We start from the raw sequence: 21,066 nt of genomic DNA on the forward strand, positions 1-21,066 counted from the left end.
TGGCAGCTGCAACTGGCTGCTATGGAGACACTGGCCAGTGAGAGTCACGGGGGGCGAGCACCTGGGAAGGGTGCAGAGAAAGAAGAGGGCAAAGCCCTAGAGGTTGCTAACGAATGTTGTAAAAATGTCACACGTGGCACCCAGAACAGGTCGATGAACTCAGATGTTAGCAAGGATCAGGGGCCTGGAGATTAAAATGAGGATCCAAAGCAACTTCCATGCAAATGAGGCACGAGGGACCTCCGACAAGAAAATGGGAATTTTTACATTTTGAGATCCTGCAAGTAGACCAGTTCAAGTGCTACTTTATTCACTCAATCATTCATTCATTGAAGTGCCTGAAAACTAAAGACACAAAATCTATTTAGAGACATAGGGGATGCTCCTGAGATCAGAGCCAATGAAAACAGGAGGCCAGGGAGGCAGTTTCGCAGCCAGCTGCAGGCCAGCACAGTGTTTTGCTTTGTTTTCCATCGGCCTGTGTTGGGTGGAACAGACATGCTCTTCGCCATCATTCCCACCAAGCCCTACACCTTCACACCAGCTGCTTCACAAATTTACTGACTGGAAAGCATCCGAGTTTGCAACCACTGGCCTAGCAGATCTAGTCCCTTGTTCCTTAATATTCTTCTACATGCCATCGGGTGAACATGTTTAGCATCAAACAACTACTCAGCCTTGACTACAGTGATGGGCTGTGGGGCAGGAGAAGCAGCCAGCTTTGAGCTGAGCACAGGAAAATGGGTGGTGTTTGGCTAGGCAAAGAGATGAGGCGAGAGCACCCTGAAAGCAAGATTATTCCCACAGCAAGGGTCAGTGTGATGAGGGTGCAGTGGTTGGAAAGTACAGGATGTGTCCCGGGGGAAAGAGGAAACCAGCTTGGCTTAAGTGACAAGTACCTTTGAGGAAAAGTGGGAAAAAAGGCAGCAAAAAACCACATGAGAAGAATAAGTTGACATCCAAAAACAGGAAGGCAGGTGTGGCTAGTCCCAAACCAAATACAGTTCACCACTCACCTGTTCTTTCAACTAGGAAATCAAGAATAAGGTGATCGATCGTACATTAATGAAATGTGGATGCCATGGCTCTGTGAGCAGAGTAGCATCACTTCTAATTACACGAAACTGAAGTACTAAAGGGCCACAGAAATAATGCAGTGAAACACCCCAGCTGCCCAACAGCAGTGTGCCGATGATGGCAGAGTGATTAGGAACACAAGCTGAGGAGAGAGACCTGAGCTCCAAGCCTGGTCTTAGGACTGGCAGTGAGATTCTAGAGTAGTGGCTGACCCCTACCGAGCCTCAGTTTCCTCATCTGTAAAGACACTTATAGCCTTTACCCTGTAGGGTTGCTGAGAGAATTAAAAGAGAATCTACATAAAATGCTTAGACAGTGCCTGACTTAAAGGGAGCACTCAATAAGCATTAGTTGTTGTTATTAATATTATTGTTAGATAAGGGTTTGACTGTTAATACAGGATGGTATATCTAAATAGTAAAATACTGTGGCACCTTTAAATATCTGGTAGTAAAAGAATATTTTCTTACATGAGAAAGTGGCTACAATACACTGACAAGTTTCTGTGGGTGTGGGGGGAATGCATGCTACAAGCAATGATTATTAAGATTTTCTGTACATGACTTGGGAGAGAGAACAAATATGCACAAATACAAAATTTGGAAAAACACACACAGCTTTTGCCTGTATGCTTCTTCCATGTGTCCTAAGAGGAGGAAATAAGTTATCCTCCTATATAATAAAAGGCTAATATGCAAGGGGAAAACCAAGATGGCGGCATAGGTAAACACCTAAACTGCTGCCTCGCACAACAATTTCAAAACTACAACTAAAAGACAAGACGGACATCATCCAGAACCACAGGAAGGCTGACTGAGTGGAAATTCTACAACTAGAAGGAAAGAGAAAAGCACACTGAGACTCAGAGGAGCTGCAGAAGGCAGAGGTACTGAGACGCGCGTGCAAGGAGAGGGCGGGCAACTGAGTACGCAGCTGGCTTTCTCAAGCAGGAAGGAGACAAAAGCTCCCAACTGTGCTGAACTCCAGTTCCGGGCGAGACTCTGGGGACCCAGACTCATTCGGGGAGAAACTGGATTGTCTGGCAGCGGGCGAAACTCAAGGGCGGCTTTCTCTCAGAGGTGCCTGCAGTGATTACCGCAGGACACTGAGACCCAGGGGCCTCTTAGGGCAGGGCTGATGGGAAGCCAAGGCTGTCTGCTCCGCCCTGAGACTCCACCCCATCCAAGCTGAGCACAGAGGCTTTTTCAAGTCTTGTCTCATAAGGGTGTCTCCATCACAGAAGTTCTCCCAGCGTAGACACAGCTGATCCTCACAGCCAAATGGCCTGGAGATCAATTCATCCCAGTGATACCAACAACAATCAAGGATTAACTATAACAAGACTGTGCACACAGCCCACAAAGGGGTGTACCAAGAGTGTCCACCTCAGGTAACTGGGGAGACTGAGCCACTGGGCCCTATAGGACACCTAGCACACAAAGCCACTCTGTCAACTCAGGGAAGCAGCCAAAATGCGGAGACAAAGAAACAGATCACAAATGAAAGAAATAGAGGAAAGCAAACTACCGGATATAGAGTTCAAAACCACGGTTATAAGGTTTTTTAAGAATTTTCTAGAAAAGGCCGATAAATTTAGCGAGACCCTCGAGGATATGAAAAAGGACCAACTAGAAATTAAGCATACACTGACTGAAATAAAAAATAATATACAGAGATCCAACATCAGACAAGAGGATCGCAAGAATCAAGTCAAAGATTTGAAATACAAAGAAGCAAAAAACACCCAACAGGAAAAGAAAAAAGAAAAAAGAATCTAAAAATATGAAGATAATGTAAGGAGCCTCTGGGACAACCTCAAGCGTACCAATATCCGAATTATGGGGGTGCCAGAAGAAGAGAGAGAGCAAGATACTGAAAACCTGTTTGAAGAAATAATGACTGAAAACTTCCCCCACCTGGTGAAAGAAATAGACTTACAAGTCCAGGAAGCGCAGAGAACCCCAAACAAAAGGAATCCAAAGAGGACCACACCAAGACACATCATCATTAAAATGCCAAGAGCAAAAGACAAAGAGAGAATATTAAAAGCAGCAAGAGAAAAGCAGTTAGTTACCTACAAGGGAGCACCCATACGATTGTCAGCTGATTTCTCAACAGAACTATGCAGGCCAGACGGGAGTGGCAAGAAATATTCAAAGTGATGAACAGCAAGAACCTACAACCAAGATTACTCTACCCAGCAAAGCTATCTTCCAGAATTGAAGGACAGATAAAGAGCTTCACAGATAAGAAAAAGCTAAAGGAGTTCATCACTGCCAAACCACTATTATATGAAATGCTGAAAGGTATTCTTTAAGAAGAGGAAGAAGAAGAAAAAGGTAAAGATAAAAATTATGAACAACAAATACATATCTATCAACAAGTGAATCTAAAAATCAAGTGAATAAAAAATCTGATGAACAGAATAAACTGGTGAATATAATAGAATCAGGGGCATAGAAAGGGAGTGGACTGACAATTCTCAGGGGGAAAGGGGTATGGGGGGTGCGGGAAGACACTGGACAAAAATCATACACCTATGGATGAGGATAGTGGGGAAGGGTGTAAGGGCAGAGGGTGGGGTGGGAACCGGGTAGAGGGGAGCTATGGGGGGAGGGGGAGAGGAACAATTGTAATAATCTGAACAATAAAGATTTATTTAAAAAAATAAAAGTAAAAAAGTTAAAAAAAATAAAATAAATAAAAAAGGCTAATATGCAAATGGTCGTGACACCCTCATGCCATAATAACCTATCAGCAGGAGGCTGCACGTGCAGCAAGAGCATGTGGGCAGGCTACATGTGAGGCGGGGTTGCGTGTACAGCGAGGCCGGGGGACATGAGGCTGCATTCCCCACCTGGCACTGGCCGGGGGACGTGAGGCTGTTATTTTTTATTTATAAATAAATTTATATATTATTTTCATATACATTTTACTAATTTTCTTTCATCTCTGACACTTCTATTATAGAGAAAGGACAAATAGCAATATTAAAATATTTCCTCTAATTAATTCCCTTTTAAAGTGCATGAATTTTGTGCACCGGGCCACTAGTTTAATAATAAAAGAACACTGTCTTCACTTTGGGTGAGGCTTTCCATTTTCCAAAGCTTTTTCATATGGCCTCATTTTTACACTAATTTAACTTTTTTTTAAAATATATTTTATTGATTTTTACAGAGAGGAAGGGAGAGGGATAGAGTTAGAAACATCGATGAGAGAGAAACATCAACCAGCTGCCTCTTGCACAAACCCTACTGGGGATTGAGCCTGCAACCAAGGTACATGCCCTTGACCAGAATCAAACCCGGGACCCTTCAGTCCATGGGCCGACGCTCTATCCACTGAGCCAAACTGGCCAGGGCACTAATTTAACTTTTAATGGCTACTATTAAACTGCAATGCTGCCAAATGCCTGTAAGTCAAAACCCTGAAATCCATGTACCTACCCCCAAAAAGACAATCTTTCCTCTGAAAGACCACCGATCACTAACACTGTTGCTAACTATCAGGTTTTCCCCTGTCTCATGGAGCAGAGCCACATAAATCCATTTTTACAGCCAGCACTTTTACAAGCAGTTTCAAGAAGTGATGTTTAAGTTAACGATGCAATGTGGTAAAGTAATATAAGCCATTAGCTAAATCAGGGTCTGAGCCACACATCCCAGGGCCTGTCTAGCCTTGTTGGGCTGAATGATGCTAAGTATCTGAGATAACGGTTCTTCCCAATGTATGTCCCGCATTGAGATTCCACGGTAAGACTGCCAGCTGCTTCCCCACCAGCCATGCTCTCCCTCTTCCTTGGTGACACACCCTGATTATTAGCTGCGCTCACTGCACCCAGAACAAAATCCTCCATCTCCCAGCCTCTCCTGTACTAGCCATGGCTATGTGATTTCATTCTGACCAATTAATGCAAGCAAATGTGTTGTGCTGGACTTCTGGGAGGTTCATGGGAGACAACTTCTGTGCTTCTGCTTTCCTCCTCCTCCAGGCTTGTGACTTAGACCAAAATAATAGCATCTTGAACTGTAAGACAACCCCTGAGGATACTAGCCATGTGCTGGGATAATGGAGTGAAAAATAGGAGCCTGGGTCCCTGAGGACACTGCAGATGCCCTAAAACTCCCCGGACTTCCTTTCAAAGGCAAATGAAGGCATACCTTGTTTTGGCCACTGTTACCTTGTTTTGTTCTTTTTAGGTTATATACAGTCAAACCTAAGCTTACTAAAGATTATACTGTGTATCAACATAGGATACTACATGTTATTCACATTTCACTGCCACTAAACAGCTTACACTTTTTAAGCAGGTGATCAGGATGATATAACATTTTAATAAATCACTTTTTTTGCCCAGCTGGTGTGGTTCAGTGGTTGAGAATTGACCCATGAGCCAGGAGGTCACTGTTGGATTCCCGGTCGGGGCACGTGCCCCTGTTGTAGGTTTGATCTCCAGTTGGGAACATGCAGGGAGCAGGCCATCGATCATTCTCTCTGACCATTGATGTTTCTAAATCTCTCTCCCTTTCCCTTCCTCTCTCTGAAATCAATGAAAATATATTTTAAAAAATCACTTTTTTGCTGAACCTTTTGTAATAGATGTTTATCATCAACTACTTTTTTTTTCCCAACAAGGACCTTCCCAATATATACATATTCTTTTCTCTAGAGGTTCAAAGTCAACTAATACATGTAAGTTGCAGAATTCTGCCCTCACATGACAGTGACCCAAATCCAACTCTCTGGAACCCCTAATGAAAACCAAGGGAGACAGGCCAGTAGCCCCAAGTCTGCAAAGCACAAAGAAGTTGTGACTCTCCAACTGGAGGCAAAGAAGTGGCATAACATTTTAAAAATGATTTCCAAGTCATGTACACACAGCAATGCAATAAGAACTGTGTCATGAAGGCTCCTGTTGGGTATGCTGTATACGATCCCAGGCAAACAGCCAAGGAGGTAAATGCCAGGGAGGTGCCCCACCTCACCTGTGAGATTTATGGGGGCATCAACATCAACACCAACCATGCAGAACAATGAACCTTACACACTTCTGGACATCAGTTATCTCCTGCCACAATACACTGCACTGAAGGCCCCCCTTGGCAATCCTAAAATTCACTTAAGGACAAAGAAAGGACCAGGGCTTCGTCTCCTGGATGACAGAATGACATTCGGGTCTCTTGCCATCTCCTGCAAACAGCAGAACCTTGACAATTTAGCTTTTCCTTCACAAGAGCCTAGACTTACAAACACAAATCTCATAAGGTAAAACCTTGTATTTACAGCTTGAAATTATACCCAAATTTAAAACTTCATATAAGAAATTATTAACTTTCACAATTCCATCATCCTAGCCCAAATTTTTAAATGGGCTCAATTATGTAAGGTTAAAGCACTTTGCTTAGTTCTCCCCTAAAATAAAGAAAATTCAGCTTCTTTATCATTTGTTTGAACCAACACATGTGCTTATTTTTACCCCATCATCCAAAGCAATCTCTAGGTGGAAATCACTTTGAAAAAGGGTCACCAAAAGTTTTAATTTCTTTAATATATTTAAAGAACAGAATTTTGGAAGCCCATATGAGAATAATCATATGTTTAAAGTGATAGAATAATGGCAGAAGGAAAAGAGAAATCAGGTTTTATTTTATGGAACTTAAATCCTTCACATGTATTATATCTAAAATACATACCCAATATTCCATACTCTCACAAGAATGAATTTTCTATTATTAAAGGGGAAGAAGGTGCAGGTGGAAGAGGTAAGGGTAATAAAGGCTACTTACCAGGGGGGTGAAGGGGTCAATCGGGGAAAAAGGAGACATGTATTACTTTAAACAATAAAAAAAAATAGCCAGTTTGGCTCAGTGGATAGATTGCCAGCCTGTGGACTGAAGGGTCCCAGGTTCAATTCCGGTCAAGAGCACATGCCCGGGTTACGGGCTAAATCCCCAGTAGAGGGTGTGCAGGAGGCAGCCAAGCAATGATTCTTTCTCTTCATTGATGTTTCTATCTCTCTCCCTCTCCCTTTCTCTCTGCAATCAATAAAAATATATTTAAGTAAGTAAGTAAATAAATAAATAAATAAATAAATAAATAAATAAAGGCTACTTAACGTAAATTGGAAAGTATATAAACCATATATGCTCTAGAAATGTCTGCAAGAAATGCCAAATGTAATAGTTATATTCCCTGAAAGAAAACATTATGGGTTTCTTTCAGTGCAAGGGCCGACACACTATCCACCCTCTATCCACCAAGTCAAACGGGCCCGGGCTAAAATGCATTACCTTAAACAGATTCACAAAAGCATCAACAGAAAAGTAAGCTACCTCTGGAACAGCCCGGAACAAAACAAAGCCTGAAGGCTTTCTGGCCTCAAAGCTGAAGGCTACAGAGAGCGTGAATTTCCTGGGCCCACCTCACCACCAAAGTCCTAACACCCTCCTCTCTGGACAGGGTGCTCAGTGACCATTTAGCACACTGGATCCTGTTTGCCACATAGTTTAGGCAACAGAGAACACACATGAGCACACAAAAGAAGCATATTCCCAGGACCTGCGGATTCAGCCAAGGAAAGAGACTCAAGTGTCTACCGACTCACCATTTAATTATGTCTAACACTTGCTTTACGATCCAGTTTATGGATTCTGGATGTTTAATGAAGTTGCTTCTCAGTTCCCTGCTATTACACACTAGGAAGTTATGACAATTAATTAACACTACCCCTAGGCTATCAGGAGGTCTGTAAGCCTACCAGTCAGGTCCTGCTCTCCAAGTTGACACTGTCACCTGACTAGGCCTCACAGCTTAAACCACATGCCTCCTCTTCCTTAGAGCCCCTTCTCTGGCGGGTGCCTCAAGCTGGCTGTTTCGAGAAATGCAAACAGGTGGTATAGGTTTGCTTTACCTGATGTTCCACGAAAGAGAAAAAGCCCTTTTGTGATTACAGACACAATTCCCTCAAGTGGAAAAGTAAATCTATGTCATCGTCATTTTTTTGCACAGTACATCAGAATTATACATTGCCAAACTTACCTGCTAATGGGAGCTCAGAAGTGTCCCAACCCCTCAGGCGCCTTATTCTTCTCATCCTAAACCAATTTTCCTGGCACTCATTGCAGCCCTACATCTCAACTCCAGGATGGAATGGTTTTAAGCAAGCAGTTTTCACTGCCCACTAAGGTTCCTTTAGGAATCCACGCCAACTGATGCCCTGGACTGAGTCTGAACGTGCTCTTAAGCCCTCCAGCCCCATCCCTTCATACTCACTGTTGCTGGACTTAAGGTCGCGGTGGATGATGGGGACAATCGCCTCATCATGTAAGTAGTTCATCCCTCTGGCAATCTGCACGGCCCAGTTAACCAGGATGTCTGGGGGAATCCTTTTCCCAGATAACACTCTGTTCAAAGGTCCTCCACGAGCGAACTCCATGACCAAGCAGAGGTTGGGTTCCTTCAGACACACACCCCTGAGAGCAATGATGTTGGGGTGCTTCAGCATGGCAAAGAGCTTGGCCTCCTGGCGTACATTCTCTATGGTCTGGCTGATGTCCTCATCGGGGTCGTGGCGAGCTGCTTTCACGGCGACCTCATCCCCTATCCAGAAAGCACGATAGACCTTCCCAAAGCCCCCGATGCCAATAATCTCTTCCAGGGTTAGCTCCGCAAAATCAATCTCTAACACTGGGAAAGAGGAGGGAAGAGCAAGTCAAAAACATTCCGAAAACACCACTTAATCACCCATTTACCCGGATGAGTAAACGCAGCAAGTTGTCTGTTCATGTGGGTTTTTTGTCTTCCTAATATCAAGGCAACTCCATAAGGGCAGGAAATGGGATTAACTTACTCTCTGCGGCCTTATGCTTTGTAACTGGCACACAAATCTTGGGCTGGACATGGTACTGCTATATGAGCAAAGTGCTATTCTATGTTTTTTTCATGAAAACCCTGTTCTACCTTCTCAGTCTCATCATCTTTACCTGGCTTACTCATACTCATCTCTCAGCTTAGTAGTTTGGCTAAGAAAACAACAACAACAACACACACACACACACACACACACACACACACAAAATAAAAACAAACGAAACTTTGCTAAAAAACTAAGAAAACAAACATGTATTTCTGAACTTTTGGCAAGACCAAAAGAGGAATTGCCCACTGCTTCCTTCCACAGCCAGCCCCATGATGCCGCCATTCTACACTCAGATCCTGGTGGTGCTCCAAACTCTGTTCTTGCTTAATTACAGTGTTTCTATTCCATCTGGGGCTGATATTCACTTGTATTTTGTAATGCAAGTGGCAGTCTGCACAAAGGAAACTCTTAGGAAAAGTTAGTTGTTTTTCGGTATACAAAAAGTATGGCCCATCTTGACTCCAAATGTTCCAAGTGTTCAGACTTATCCCCTCATTGGGCACTCTCCCCAAAGGATATATGGTGCGGCAGGTCCTGCAGACTAGCCATCAGCATCCATTCTAAAATCCCTCCAGCAGGTCTTTCAGGTCTACAGAGGCCAGAAAGCTGAAAACTACATTTCCCAGACTCCCTGACAGCTAGAGTTCTGGATTCGATTAGGTTCTGCGTTAGATGCAGAAGATTTGGAAGGCAGAAATGAAATGGAGACCATCTTCTTGCTGCATCTCCTGGCAAGCAAGGCTGTGGAGAGGCGGCGTTTTTCTGCAACAGCGAGTCAGTGTCCAATCATTCGCTCTGTGGATGAGGAGAGGCATGTTGCAAGGCCAAGTGGTTGCCTAATCTTGGACTGCAACAACAACCGGGCGTTCTTGAACTCCACAGCTTCAATGACAACTCCGGATTCTGTGCCTTCCCAATGAGAGAAGTAGCAGCCTACCTGGTGGGCCAGGTCTGCAAAGTTCTTAAGAGTTTTTCCTACAAGTCCACCTGAGAGTCCCTTCTCCCTACCCTCCCGATCATTCTGCAAGCACCTAATTTCCTGTGCGAGAGCACTTTCTACTTAAAATAGCTTGAGTGTTTCTAGGTCCTAAAATGAAACCTGACATTACTAATTTTTGCCTTATCTCGTCTATATGAATGGGAGAAAAATAGGCCCCATTTTAAAGAGAGATTAGAAACCCTTTTGGAGAAACATATAAGTTATGTTAGGAGTCTCCTGGATCATGGAGGGAAGGAAAGTTCATTGTTTTCTACCAGTTTTTATACTGATGAAAAGATATGTGCCTATTTAACAAATTTGTATTTACACATCTTATTTCTTTAGCTGAATACCTGAATTCTCCTTAAGGGAATGAACTGTTGTATTTTTCTCTTCTACCCTGCCTTCTTCCCTGGGACTGAGGCATAGCTGTGAACATGCAGGAGGTGTTAAATATTTATTTAAATGTATGAGGATTTTAAAGATGTGATTCTGAACTCGGGTGCTGAAAGGACAGCTCCACGGGTGGCGTTTTGCAGAAGACAAAACCTCTGTGGGGAAGGCAAAGCAATCAATATTCTTGCTCTGGGTAGAACATAAACTCTTAGGTTCTTGCTATTTAGTTAAGAAAATATTATGACCAAACTTAAAGAAAAGTATAGAGCACAGCTTACAAGCAGATAGAAGAAAGAACAGAGGAGGTCAGGGACAAGGGAGGAAGGTACTTCTTTCTTCTCCCTTCCCTTGGAAGTAAGAAGTTCCTTGGAGTCAGAACTAGACCTTCAGTTGCGCTGAGAGAATGTGGGGCTGGCTCTCCTTCCGTTCCCTGCTCCAGTCAAGACCTGGTTTTAAGTAAGAATCGGGTCAAGTCGCATCCACCACAGTTTTCCGTTTCTTTGGAAGGACATATCCAGGAATATCAGGAACAAAACCTTATTTCTTTCATTTTCGGAGTCAAAGATGTTATTCTCTCTCAATTGTATCCTTGAAAATGAAATGCATAGGCACAATTGTATCCTTGAAAATGAAATGTATAGGTTCTGGCAAGTGAATGGTACGTATCTCACTCATTCATTTAAAAATCTTAAGGACATATGAAAATGCATCCTTATAAGAAAAAATAAAGTAAATTAGTCAGAACCTTAATTTATGCCCTGCTTGAAAGTAGACACAACCTCCTGTAGGAGAAACGTTTTTAAATGCCTACATATCTCCCAAGATAAAACATTTGGAACTACATTTTTCATCTTTTACTAAAATAAGGAAGATGAAAGACCTCCTTGGTGGTTTTTATTTGTCAGCTCGATGAAGAGCTATACTCTAATGTCCACATTGGAGGGGATAGAAGCACTATTACATTTTTCTTTGTCATAAGATTTAGTAATTTCCACCTCTTTTGTTTTGAGTAAAGTTTGAAACAGAATTTTCCCTCTGAAGCAATATTTAAAACTAAAACAGATCATTGTTAGTGTCTTCTATTCGCAGTCTAGCATCACAATTCATGCTCCAGATGGGAAGTTCAAAAGGGTAACAGGGAAAAGCTGCCAGTGGCTCAACTTCATTCCAAATCTTTGCAGAAAGGTTGTCAATCACCTTTCATTTCTGAGCGACACGACCTGAACTGGTGGACATTAGCCTACAGGTAGGAAGCACACCTGTCAGCAACGTGCCTGGTTCATCTTTACCAAAGCGCTGCAGTGAAATCATTTACATCACCAATCTCCCTCGTGTGTGACTTGCAAGCACCTCTTTATCATGTCTTTATCCCTGGATATTTAACACAGTAGCCATTCTCCACGAGGCCCTGTAATTGCTTTTTGACTGGAATTACATTTTCTGAATTGTCAAGAATTATTTCCAGGCAAGATCAGAACTCCTGATGACACTAAATAAAATAACTCACCAGGACCTTCCAATACCATGTTCTTCAAGTCAATTCTTTCAATAAGCACAAGGTACCGCCTACTCTCTCACCATCTGAGTTCTAGATATAGAACTAATCTAGTCTATGCAAGGTGACTTTTGTTACAGTAAGATGAAGTCCTGGGCACCTAATGAAGGAGTGTCTACAGTAGCACACGGGCCATGTCTGGCTCTCTGGGGGTGGGTGCTTCCAGCCTAAGTCTCATTCTCTCCTGACGGCTCTGACCGCGGGGAGCACAAGACAGTCAAGAAACTGCGTTCCAGCTCGTGAGCCTCACACACCCTTCTGCTCTGGCATTAGCTGTTGCTGAAAAAACAAAAATCAAACTTCACCCACAAAGAACCTCAAAATCTGACTTAGGTTTAAAACGACACTGTTTTCTAACACACCAGACCCTTCTTCCGTATTTCTCCCACTGTCTGACCAAGTTCGTCTTCAACACTATTTCAGACACTAGCCTTCATCTTCCCAATACTAGTGCCAAAAAGATATAATGCCTAGAAACAGCACAAAGTAACTTGTTGCCTCCAAGTACTATCAGATGCAGAAACAAAGTTTTTAATTGAATGAGAGGGAGAGGGAAGCAAAGGTAACTAAAGGTTTGAACGTCAATTGATAGCCACATCACCAATACAAAAAGAGAAAGTAGAAAAAAAACAGGGTAAGAGATTATGATTTTGATATTAAGTGGTGGTATTTAATAAATATCTTAAGATACTAACACAGTTGTTCAAGCGAAAATAAGTTACAGGGCCAGAAGATAACTGTCACAAATGAAATTTTAAAACTAAATGTTTCAAGTTGGGTGGTGATGATTTTTTAAAATCAGCGCTAAGATGCAAAGTGTACAAAATATGGAATGAGGAATGCTAAATATGTATCAACAATATTTTTCTTAACAGGAAAGAAATTAGGGAATCCCTCAAATACAAATATAGTGTAAACGGTACCTGGAGATATCCACATCTTTCTACTAAAACCACCTAGCATCATTGATTGAGGGATTCTAATGGCAGCTTAAATCCTTTGAAAAAAACAAAGGAAATTTCATTACAGGGTGTGGAACAGGGGACTCCTGGGAAACTGGTAAAAACCAGGACACTGGAAGGCAGGCCCTGGGAGGGACCTATGGGCATGGTCCCCCTGAGATTTAGCAAACACCAAATACAGGCAAGGATGTAGGATGAGAATAAAGAAGAAAATGTATTGTCTTAACATCCTAGGTGTCAAGGGACTGGGATTTAGCCACTGTACCCTGACCTCCTGATCTCTCCCGGGAGAATGACTTACTTTTGCCTCTCTAATCATTTCTCCACCCATCACCTGCCCCTCCACACAACACACACCCTCCTCAGCACATTAGTATTCAGTGAGGCTCCAGAAGGTACAACTTCCGAGTTACAAGATTAGCATCCAAGAAATCAACACGACATTTCAAAGACACTTCAGCCCTGAGTTCACACAGGCTTCCGGGACTTGTGAGCCAGCCCAGCCCTGCGGGAGACAACCCCCAACTCCTTCAAAGCAAATGCCTTTAAGGGGCGGGGACGGAGGATACCAGGAGCCGGGAAGTCCTGGACTTGGGGACTAAGGTTACGACAGAAATCACCAGCAAGCTTGCCTGAAATCCTTGCAGATATTTTTTTGAGGGGACGGGGGAGTGGGAGGGGAGATGTTGGGGGGAGGGGGACGGGAGGGGAGTGGGAAATGGGGAGATTCTCCTGCTGAGGCTTCAGGAAGTGCAATCCGGGGTTGCTGCTGAGGTGGTCAGATGAAGGTTGAGAAGCCCAAGCGCCTGAGGTTCCAGGCAAGGCCTGCGGCGTCTGCACGGTACACCCAGCACCCACCAAAGCCCTGCGGCCCGAGCGCGCGCACACACCCAGCCCCAGGTCAACCATCCCTCCACACTCAGCCTAACCCTCCGGGAGGGCTCCCGCCTCTCTGCGACCACCCCCAGGCTCCAACGTCCCCCCCCCCCCCCCGCACCCCACCAGCTCCCCACCAGGGTCCCGGGCCCCGCCTTCGCCTTACACTGAATGGGCGGGTAGCAACTGGGGTCCTCGCCGCCGGGCTGGCAGCGACTGGAGAAGGCGCTGCGCGGGGTCACGTAGTTGCTGGGGAAGATGCCCACGCGCTGGTTCAGCTGCCCGGTCCACCAGCCCTCGTCGCCGGACACCTGCGAGTCCTTGGACAGCACCTCCACCACGTCGCCCAGCCGCAGGGTCAGTTCGTCCTCGCCCGCCGCCTCGTACTCGAACACGGCGGTCCAGTAGGGCAGCGGCGCGTCGGAACCCAGGTCCCCGGGGGCCGCCGCCGCCGCCTCCTCCTCCTCTTCCTCCTCCTCCTCGGCCCCGGCCCCCGCTCCATCCTCCCCCGGCGGGGCGGCAGCGGCGGCGCTCGCCAGGCAGCCGAGAAGCGCTCTGGAGGGCTCCATGGAGCGGCCGATCCATAGGGTGCGGGGCTGCCGCCACCCGCAGGAGCCGCCGCCGCCTATTGTTCATGCGGCTCCGCAGAGCTGGGGGGACCCCCTCCCCCGACAGTGGCCGCAGGTAGGGCCCGGGCTGGCGGGGCGGGAGAGAACGGGCTGCCTGCGGCTGGCGCGGCGAGTGCCACGAGCTCGAGTGCTCACCGCAGCATGGGGGCGCGGCGGGCAGGGGCCCCCGCCTGTGCGCTCGCCCCCTGGGGGCGGCCTGGCCACCTCCGCCGCGCTACCTGCTCACTCAGCCGGTGCCCGCCGCCGCCCGCCCGCCAGCGGCCGCTCCCCTCTCGGCGCCGCGCCCCGCCCCAGCCCCGCCAGCCCGCCCGGGACCACCTGACGCGGCCTGGCTCCGCCCCAGCCCTGCGGACCGAAGGGGCGGGCTCCCCGGCACCCGGCCCGCCCCTGCGCCAACCCGCCTTCCTATTGGATGCTGCCGACCGGCCCGCAGGTTCCCCGCCCCCCCCCCCCCAACCCGGCGCGGTAGGAGCACCCCCGCCCAGTACCCGGCCCGCCTCTCTCCACCCCCTGCGCCCTGGTCCAAGGCCCCCTCGATCCCGCCCTCTTTTGCGGGCTCCCACCTTCTCAAACCCCAGGTCACGCCGTTCTCTCTCCCATTGGCCCGCCGCAGCTCCAACCATTGGCCCGAGGTACCTGTCCATTTCCTGGGAGAGTTCACCACCTCCGGGCTGGAGGAGGCCGCGGCCTCATTGGGTACGTGAGGAAGGGTGGGTGGGTCCTAAAAGGTAAAGCCCAGACTTCATTCAGACCAAAAGCCTGGAGGAGGCCCTTCTCTTTGTTTGCGGCGGGGGGGTAGGGGTTCTGTTGGGCAGTACCGGTGTTTTTTATCCCACAGTGAGCTTCTGAAAACGAGCAGAGGAGAAGGGAGCTGGGTTGCGCCCCCCGGGAGAGCGTTTTCCTCTCCATCTACCTCTTACATTTGGATTCTCCCCTCTTGGATCTGCCTTTGCCACCGTGGTCCAACCAGTTGGATTGGCTCCACCCCACCTCCGTAACCTTTCATTTCAATGTAAGGCCTGCAGGCCCATTGAAATGTTCTTTAGGAAAACTCTTACAACGACAGTTCCCGCCTTTACGAAGAGTGCGCACAGCTTTCCTTGTCCTGGGTTCCTGTGCGAAGAGATTCCATTACAGTGGTTTTTAGAATTCAGAAAGAGAGACCACTTTACAGGGGCTTCAAACTGAGGCTGGAAAACTCTGGCGAAGTTGGCTTGGTCTCTCTAAAGAGACAGCTTTGTTACAGTCGTGCATTTCTTTCGCCTGGGTGAACTGCACCTCTGGTCACGGTGACATATATAAAAATTAGGTTAAGAACCAAAGTAGAGCCCAGCAGACATGGCTCAGTGGTTGAGCGTTGACCTATGAACCAGGAGGACACAGTTGGATTCCTGATCAGGGCACATGCTCAGGTTTCGGGCTGGATCCCCAGTGTGGGGCATGCAGGAGGCAGCTGATCAATGCCTCTCTGTCATCATTGATGTTTCTATCTCTCCCTCTCCCTTCCTCTCTGAAAGAAGGAGGAAGAGGAAGAAGATATATATATATATATATATATATATATATATATATATATATATATATATATGACGATGCTGCAGTTCATGATCAAGGGCTGGCCATTTTCTACATCCTTTTGTTATCCTCCATTTCTCAAACATGAAGAAAGAATGAGATAGGACCTATCTGATAGGTGGTCCCTACTATTTCTTCTGTGCTTTAATCCTATCAGAGCAATGAAAATTTCCAATGAGGTTTTCTGGCGTTTCAAAATAACTGAAGGCTGAAAGATCTAGCCCAGTCTCTACCAAACTGCCTTACCTTTTCCCCTTTAGTGGTAAGAATAGATACAATTTATTTAGCAAGAATTAGTGCTTCACTGAATATTTCTTGTTTAATTTTAGTTTGGGGTTAATGGTTGGACAAACTGGAGACAGTGGGGTAATTGGGAAAGATAAGCAGAGCTGGCATCTTTGGCTCCTCCGCCAGCAGCTGCATGATCTTGAGGAAGTACGTAACATTGCAGTGCAGTGTGTTCATCCATAGTGAGGGGGTGGGCTGGAAGATGTCCCGTGTTCTCGTAGGCCCAGCGCTCTGTGGTTTGCACACCAGTATGGCTACACGGTATACCCACACATCCGAGGTCTTGAAGAAGAGAGATTTGAGTGCTGTTCTGAAGAGCGTCCAGAGGAGTTCTTGAGAAAGGACTTCTGAGTAGATGCCCTAAAACAATGTTCAGATTCTTCTTGTACATTGGATCAGTGAACTGGAAAAGATATGGAGGAGTCTTTGAGTCAATTCTCTAGGTGTTTTTTTTATAATATATTTTATTCATTTTTTTACAGAGAGGAAGGGAGAGGGATAGAGAGTTAGAAACATCGATGAGAGAGAAACATCAATCAGCTGCCTCCTGCACACCCCCTACTGGGGATGTGCCCGCAACCAGGGTACATGCCCTTGACCAGAATCGAACCTGGGACCTTTCAGTCTGCAGGCCGACGCTCTATCCACTGAGCCAAACCGGTTAGGGCCAATTCTCTAGGTTTTGTTTAAGACAAACTATCCCATCCCCAAGCAAAAGAGAGCTGGATAATGGTGATAGAGAGGTCCTTTATGCTTTTAAAAAGACCATAAGAAAAAGAAGGTTTTCTTGAGAAAATTTTATTTTGGAGGAAAATGGCATAGACATACACAGAGAGACACAGAAAAAGAAAACCACTAGAAAGATAAAGAGAAAACCGGTGGTGAATCGCTTTCAAGTAGCAGGATTATGAGTCACTGGACAATTTTTGTCATTTTGCTTCTCAGTAATTTTTTGTATGTGCTACTATATCACTTTGCGGCTCTTCACTTCTCCCCCACCCAGAGGAGAAGGGGAAGATATTCCAGATCCCTCTAACTCCCGATATAATTTAAATATGTAATACCATAGCATGTGTTTAGCACCTCATGAAGAGTCATTCATCAAACATTCCAAGAAGTCATTCAGTAAATATTTGTTGAATGGGTAAGTAATAGGAATTCAAACGAGGGAAGATTCTTCCGGCTAACTTTGCCTAGCAGGGTTTCATGGAAGAGGCAGAACCAAAGCTGGTCCTGGATGGGTACAGGGTGGAGCCAGGAAGAACCTGTGTTCCGGAAAGGAAGGAGGATATGGGCACAGCCACAGAGGTGGGAAAGCTTGAGTAAGGCCATCGGGATGGAATAAGAGGATGAGAAAGAACTCTGAAAAACAGGTTGAGACCAGATTGTATAGGGCCTTGTAATCACTTGATTCACACTAATAATTAATTATTTGTAATGATTTAATGTCCAGTTTGTTTACCGTACGGGCAGGGACCTGGTTCCTTACAGTTCTCCCAGCACCTAGAGAGCGCATAAATCACTCTAGGTATGTATTTGTGACTGAATGGCTGGTGTGAGTACCCAGCTGAGAAGCATGGGCTTTGTTTTAGCAGATAAAAGGTTATCACTGAAGGCTTTTGAGCAGGGCTGTGAGGGGATCAAATGTTGCTGTCACTGCGGACTGGAATAGATGAGAAATGCTTAAGGAGGTGCTTAAGTTGGGCATTGAAGGATGTGTACACTTGATTAGTAAAAAACAGAAAGGTGGAGCTGGAAATTAATGTAATGGGTAGCAATAATAGGAATACCAGCCTGAGAAGAGGAGAGAGTACAAAATGGGAGTGATGGGAAATAAAATGGACTAAATAAAAGAGGGGCAGATTGCAAAAGACTGAAAGCCAGGTGGAATTACCAAGATTCCACCACTATTAAGTTCTAGAGCAGGGGCTGACACATGTCACCCTCAAAAAGGACCATTTTCTCTACCCCACTGAAAAGTATAGCATAAGGCAGGGAGAGTATAATAGCAGTCAGCGATGCAGCTTGGCACTACTAGGCTCACTTCAGAAGATCATGATTTCTTGTGGGTCTGTCCATTAAAAACCATGTGGCTTTGAACAGGGCACCTGGTTGAACCTGTTTCCTCATTTTTTAAATTTTAAACTAGAGGCCCGGTGTACGAAATTTATGCACGGGTAGGGTCCCTAGGCCTGGCCGGCAATCAGGGCCAATCGGGGCCTTCCTTCGTCTGCACTGCCCCCTAGTGGTCAGCGCATATCATAGTGAGCAATCGAACTCCTGGTTGAACTCCCAAGGGGACACTTTGCATATTAGCCTTTTATATATATAGATAGGTATAAAATAGAAAGTGCTTCTTCTAGAGATTTATAGGATGAAATGATACAAAATCTCTTAGCATGCTGCTTAGCATCCACTGACAACTCAACATATTTACTTCCTTCTTTCCTCTGCCCATCACCTTCAGAAACATCCTTTTCTTGCACCCAAGAAAACTACAAAGGCTTCTTGACCGGAAGTTGAACTAGGTTCCCCTCCCCCCGCTTTTTTTTTAAAGAAGGGATGGGAAAGGGGAAAATATGAAGAGAGGAAGGAAGAATGATGGAATTAGGAGTGATTTTTTTTTAGCCTATACTGTTCAGTATTTTCTACCATCAAAATGTACCTATTTTCTAATCAGTAAGTATGTTATAGTTAATGATGATCATGAAAAATTTTAGTGAGCCCTAGCAAGTTTGGCTCAGTGAGAGCATCAACCTATGGACTGAAGGGTCCCAGGTTGATTCTGGTCAAGGGCATGTGCCTTGGTTGCAGGCTCGATCCCTGGCCCTGGTTGGGTGTGTGCAAGAGGTAACCAATCCGTGTGTCTCTCTCACGTCAATGTTTCCCTCTCTTTGCCTCTCCCTGTCCCTTCCACTCTCTCTAAAAATCAATGGAAATATATCCTCGGGTTTAAATGCAAACAAACAAACAACAATTTTAATTATATGGAAATGTGCATAATATGATTAATGAAAAAATAGTGAAAAAAAAAACCCTTTATACAATTCTAGAGGCCTGGTGCACGAATTCGTGCACAGGTGGGGTCCTTGCACCTGGATCATCTTGCCCAGTCCCGATTGAGGCTGGCCGGCCAGGAGGAGGGACCGCGAGAGGTTGGCTGTGGGAGCGCACTGACCACCACGAGGCAGCTCCTGCATTGAGCATCTGCTCTCTGGTGGTCAGTGTGCGTCATAGTGACTGGTTGTAATGGTCACTTAGGCTTTTATATATATAGATGATCAGAAATTGAGGGCTTACTGGATGCCATGATCAGAAATGTGAGTGCGTGTTTGTATAGTATCAAAATCTTTTTTTTAATGTTTTTATTGATTTTAGAGAGGTAAGAAGAGAGAAAGATAGAAACATCGATGAGAACATCGATTGGCTTCATGCTCTCTGCTGGGGATTGAGCCCAAAACCTGGGTGTGTGTCCTGACCAGAAATGGAACCAAACTGGCAACCTTTTGGTATGTGGGACTATGCCCAACCCACTGAGCCACATGGGCCAGAGCTCAAAATCTTATTTTATTAGTTATTTCTGAGCTGAGTGGTGGAATATGGATAATTTGTATTGCCTTCATTTTACCTTTTAAAAAATTTCCATGTAGCTAAAATTACCATGTAATACTTTTATAATTAAATAGCCACAAATCATTTTTATTTTGTATAATAATAAAATAAATTTCAAGTAGAAAGCCTTATTGTTAGCTGGGGAGATGATAGAGGAGGGGGAAAAATTAGAAGTATGACAATAATAATATTAATAACAATAATGATAATGGCTGCTATGAATTGAAGGCTTACTGGGTGCCATGTACTGTCCACAATTTTTTCTATTTATTAGTGTCTTCAACAGCTTTTTCAAGCAAATAAAAAGGTCCTGGAATTTAAACAGTTCATTCCATCCCTATCCTTCCTACCTCCTAGAGGTAACATTCATGGTTATATGCAGACAGATATGTGGCTACATACTTTAGAAGTAATTTAATGTGTCTGTGGCCTCACTCACTTAACACTAGCACAAACTTGTCTTGTTCTTTAGCTTTTCAAAGCTTGATCTTTAAACCATGTTGTGACAAAGATTTAGTTCAAACTTCAGCTCACTGTTTTGCTTTTGAGATTTATGACTTCTAATAGAAAAAAAATACATTTAAAGACTCTTGTTGTCTGTTATTTAAACAAACAGTAATACCTGATGAGAGCAACTCACAGTGAAAAATACTTTACAAGAGCTGAAGCTGTTTGGTGAAGGACTTGACACAGCAATGTCCAGAGACAATAGTAGACAACTATGCCACCTTGCGGTACTGAGGGGGTATAGCAACCTTTTTTAATGAAAAAAAATTTTTTTTTAGGTTTACTCTTTTAGTGCTGAAAGGAACCGTAGTGGTCGCTGGGTGGAGCCCTTTCAATTTGTTGTGGAAACCAAGACCCAGACAAGTGATATCACTAGAGTTTGAACCAAATTGTCAGATGGACCCTCTTCAGATCCTTCTAGCCACACAACTGCTTCCAATTCTTCCACTTAAATCAAGGCTCTCTTCCTGTCAGCGGCAGGGAACCTAAGAACTATCCAATGCAAAAAGGCAATTTACATCCAAGAAAACCGAGTCTTAGAGAAGATACATGATTTGCTAAAGTGTCCACAGCTAATTTGCAGTCCCCTTTTCTTGCCTTTATTCATTTACTAAGTATTCATACCTGTGTCTACTAGGTGTCAGGTGCTATTCAAGGCAATGAACATACAAAAGTAACAAAACAGACAA

At 44.9% G+C, this 21,066-nt stretch overlaps 1 protein-coding gene across 1 annotated transcript in view; it reads right to left on the bottom strand.

Moving 5' to 3' along the window:
- Positions 1 to 14,677, bottom strand: part of MAP3K9 (mitogen-activated protein kinase kinase kinase 9) — an 82,880-nt gene extending 68,203 nt beyond the window's left edge. Inside the window, exons 1-2 of the mRNA XM_079769217.1 lie at positions 13,933 to 14,677; positions 8,353 to 8,766 (exon numbers count right to left, since the gene is read on the bottom strand). Coding sequence (XP_079625343.1) covers positions 8,353 to 8,766; positions 13,933 to 14,335 — 817 coding nt within the window. The 5' untranslated portion in view covers positions 14,336 to 14,677. The remainder of the gene's footprint in view (positions 1 to 8,352; positions 8,767 to 13,932) is intronic.
- Between the last annotated feature and the right edge of the window lie 6,389 nt (positions 14,678 to 21,066).

This window comes from Cnephaeus nilssonii (genome assembly GCF_951640355.1).
Source record: "Cnephaeus nilssonii genome assembly, chromosome: 4".
Lineage (NCBI taxonomy): Eukaryota > Metazoa > Chordata > Mammalia > Chiroptera > Vespertilionidae > Cnephaeus > Cnephaeus nilssonii.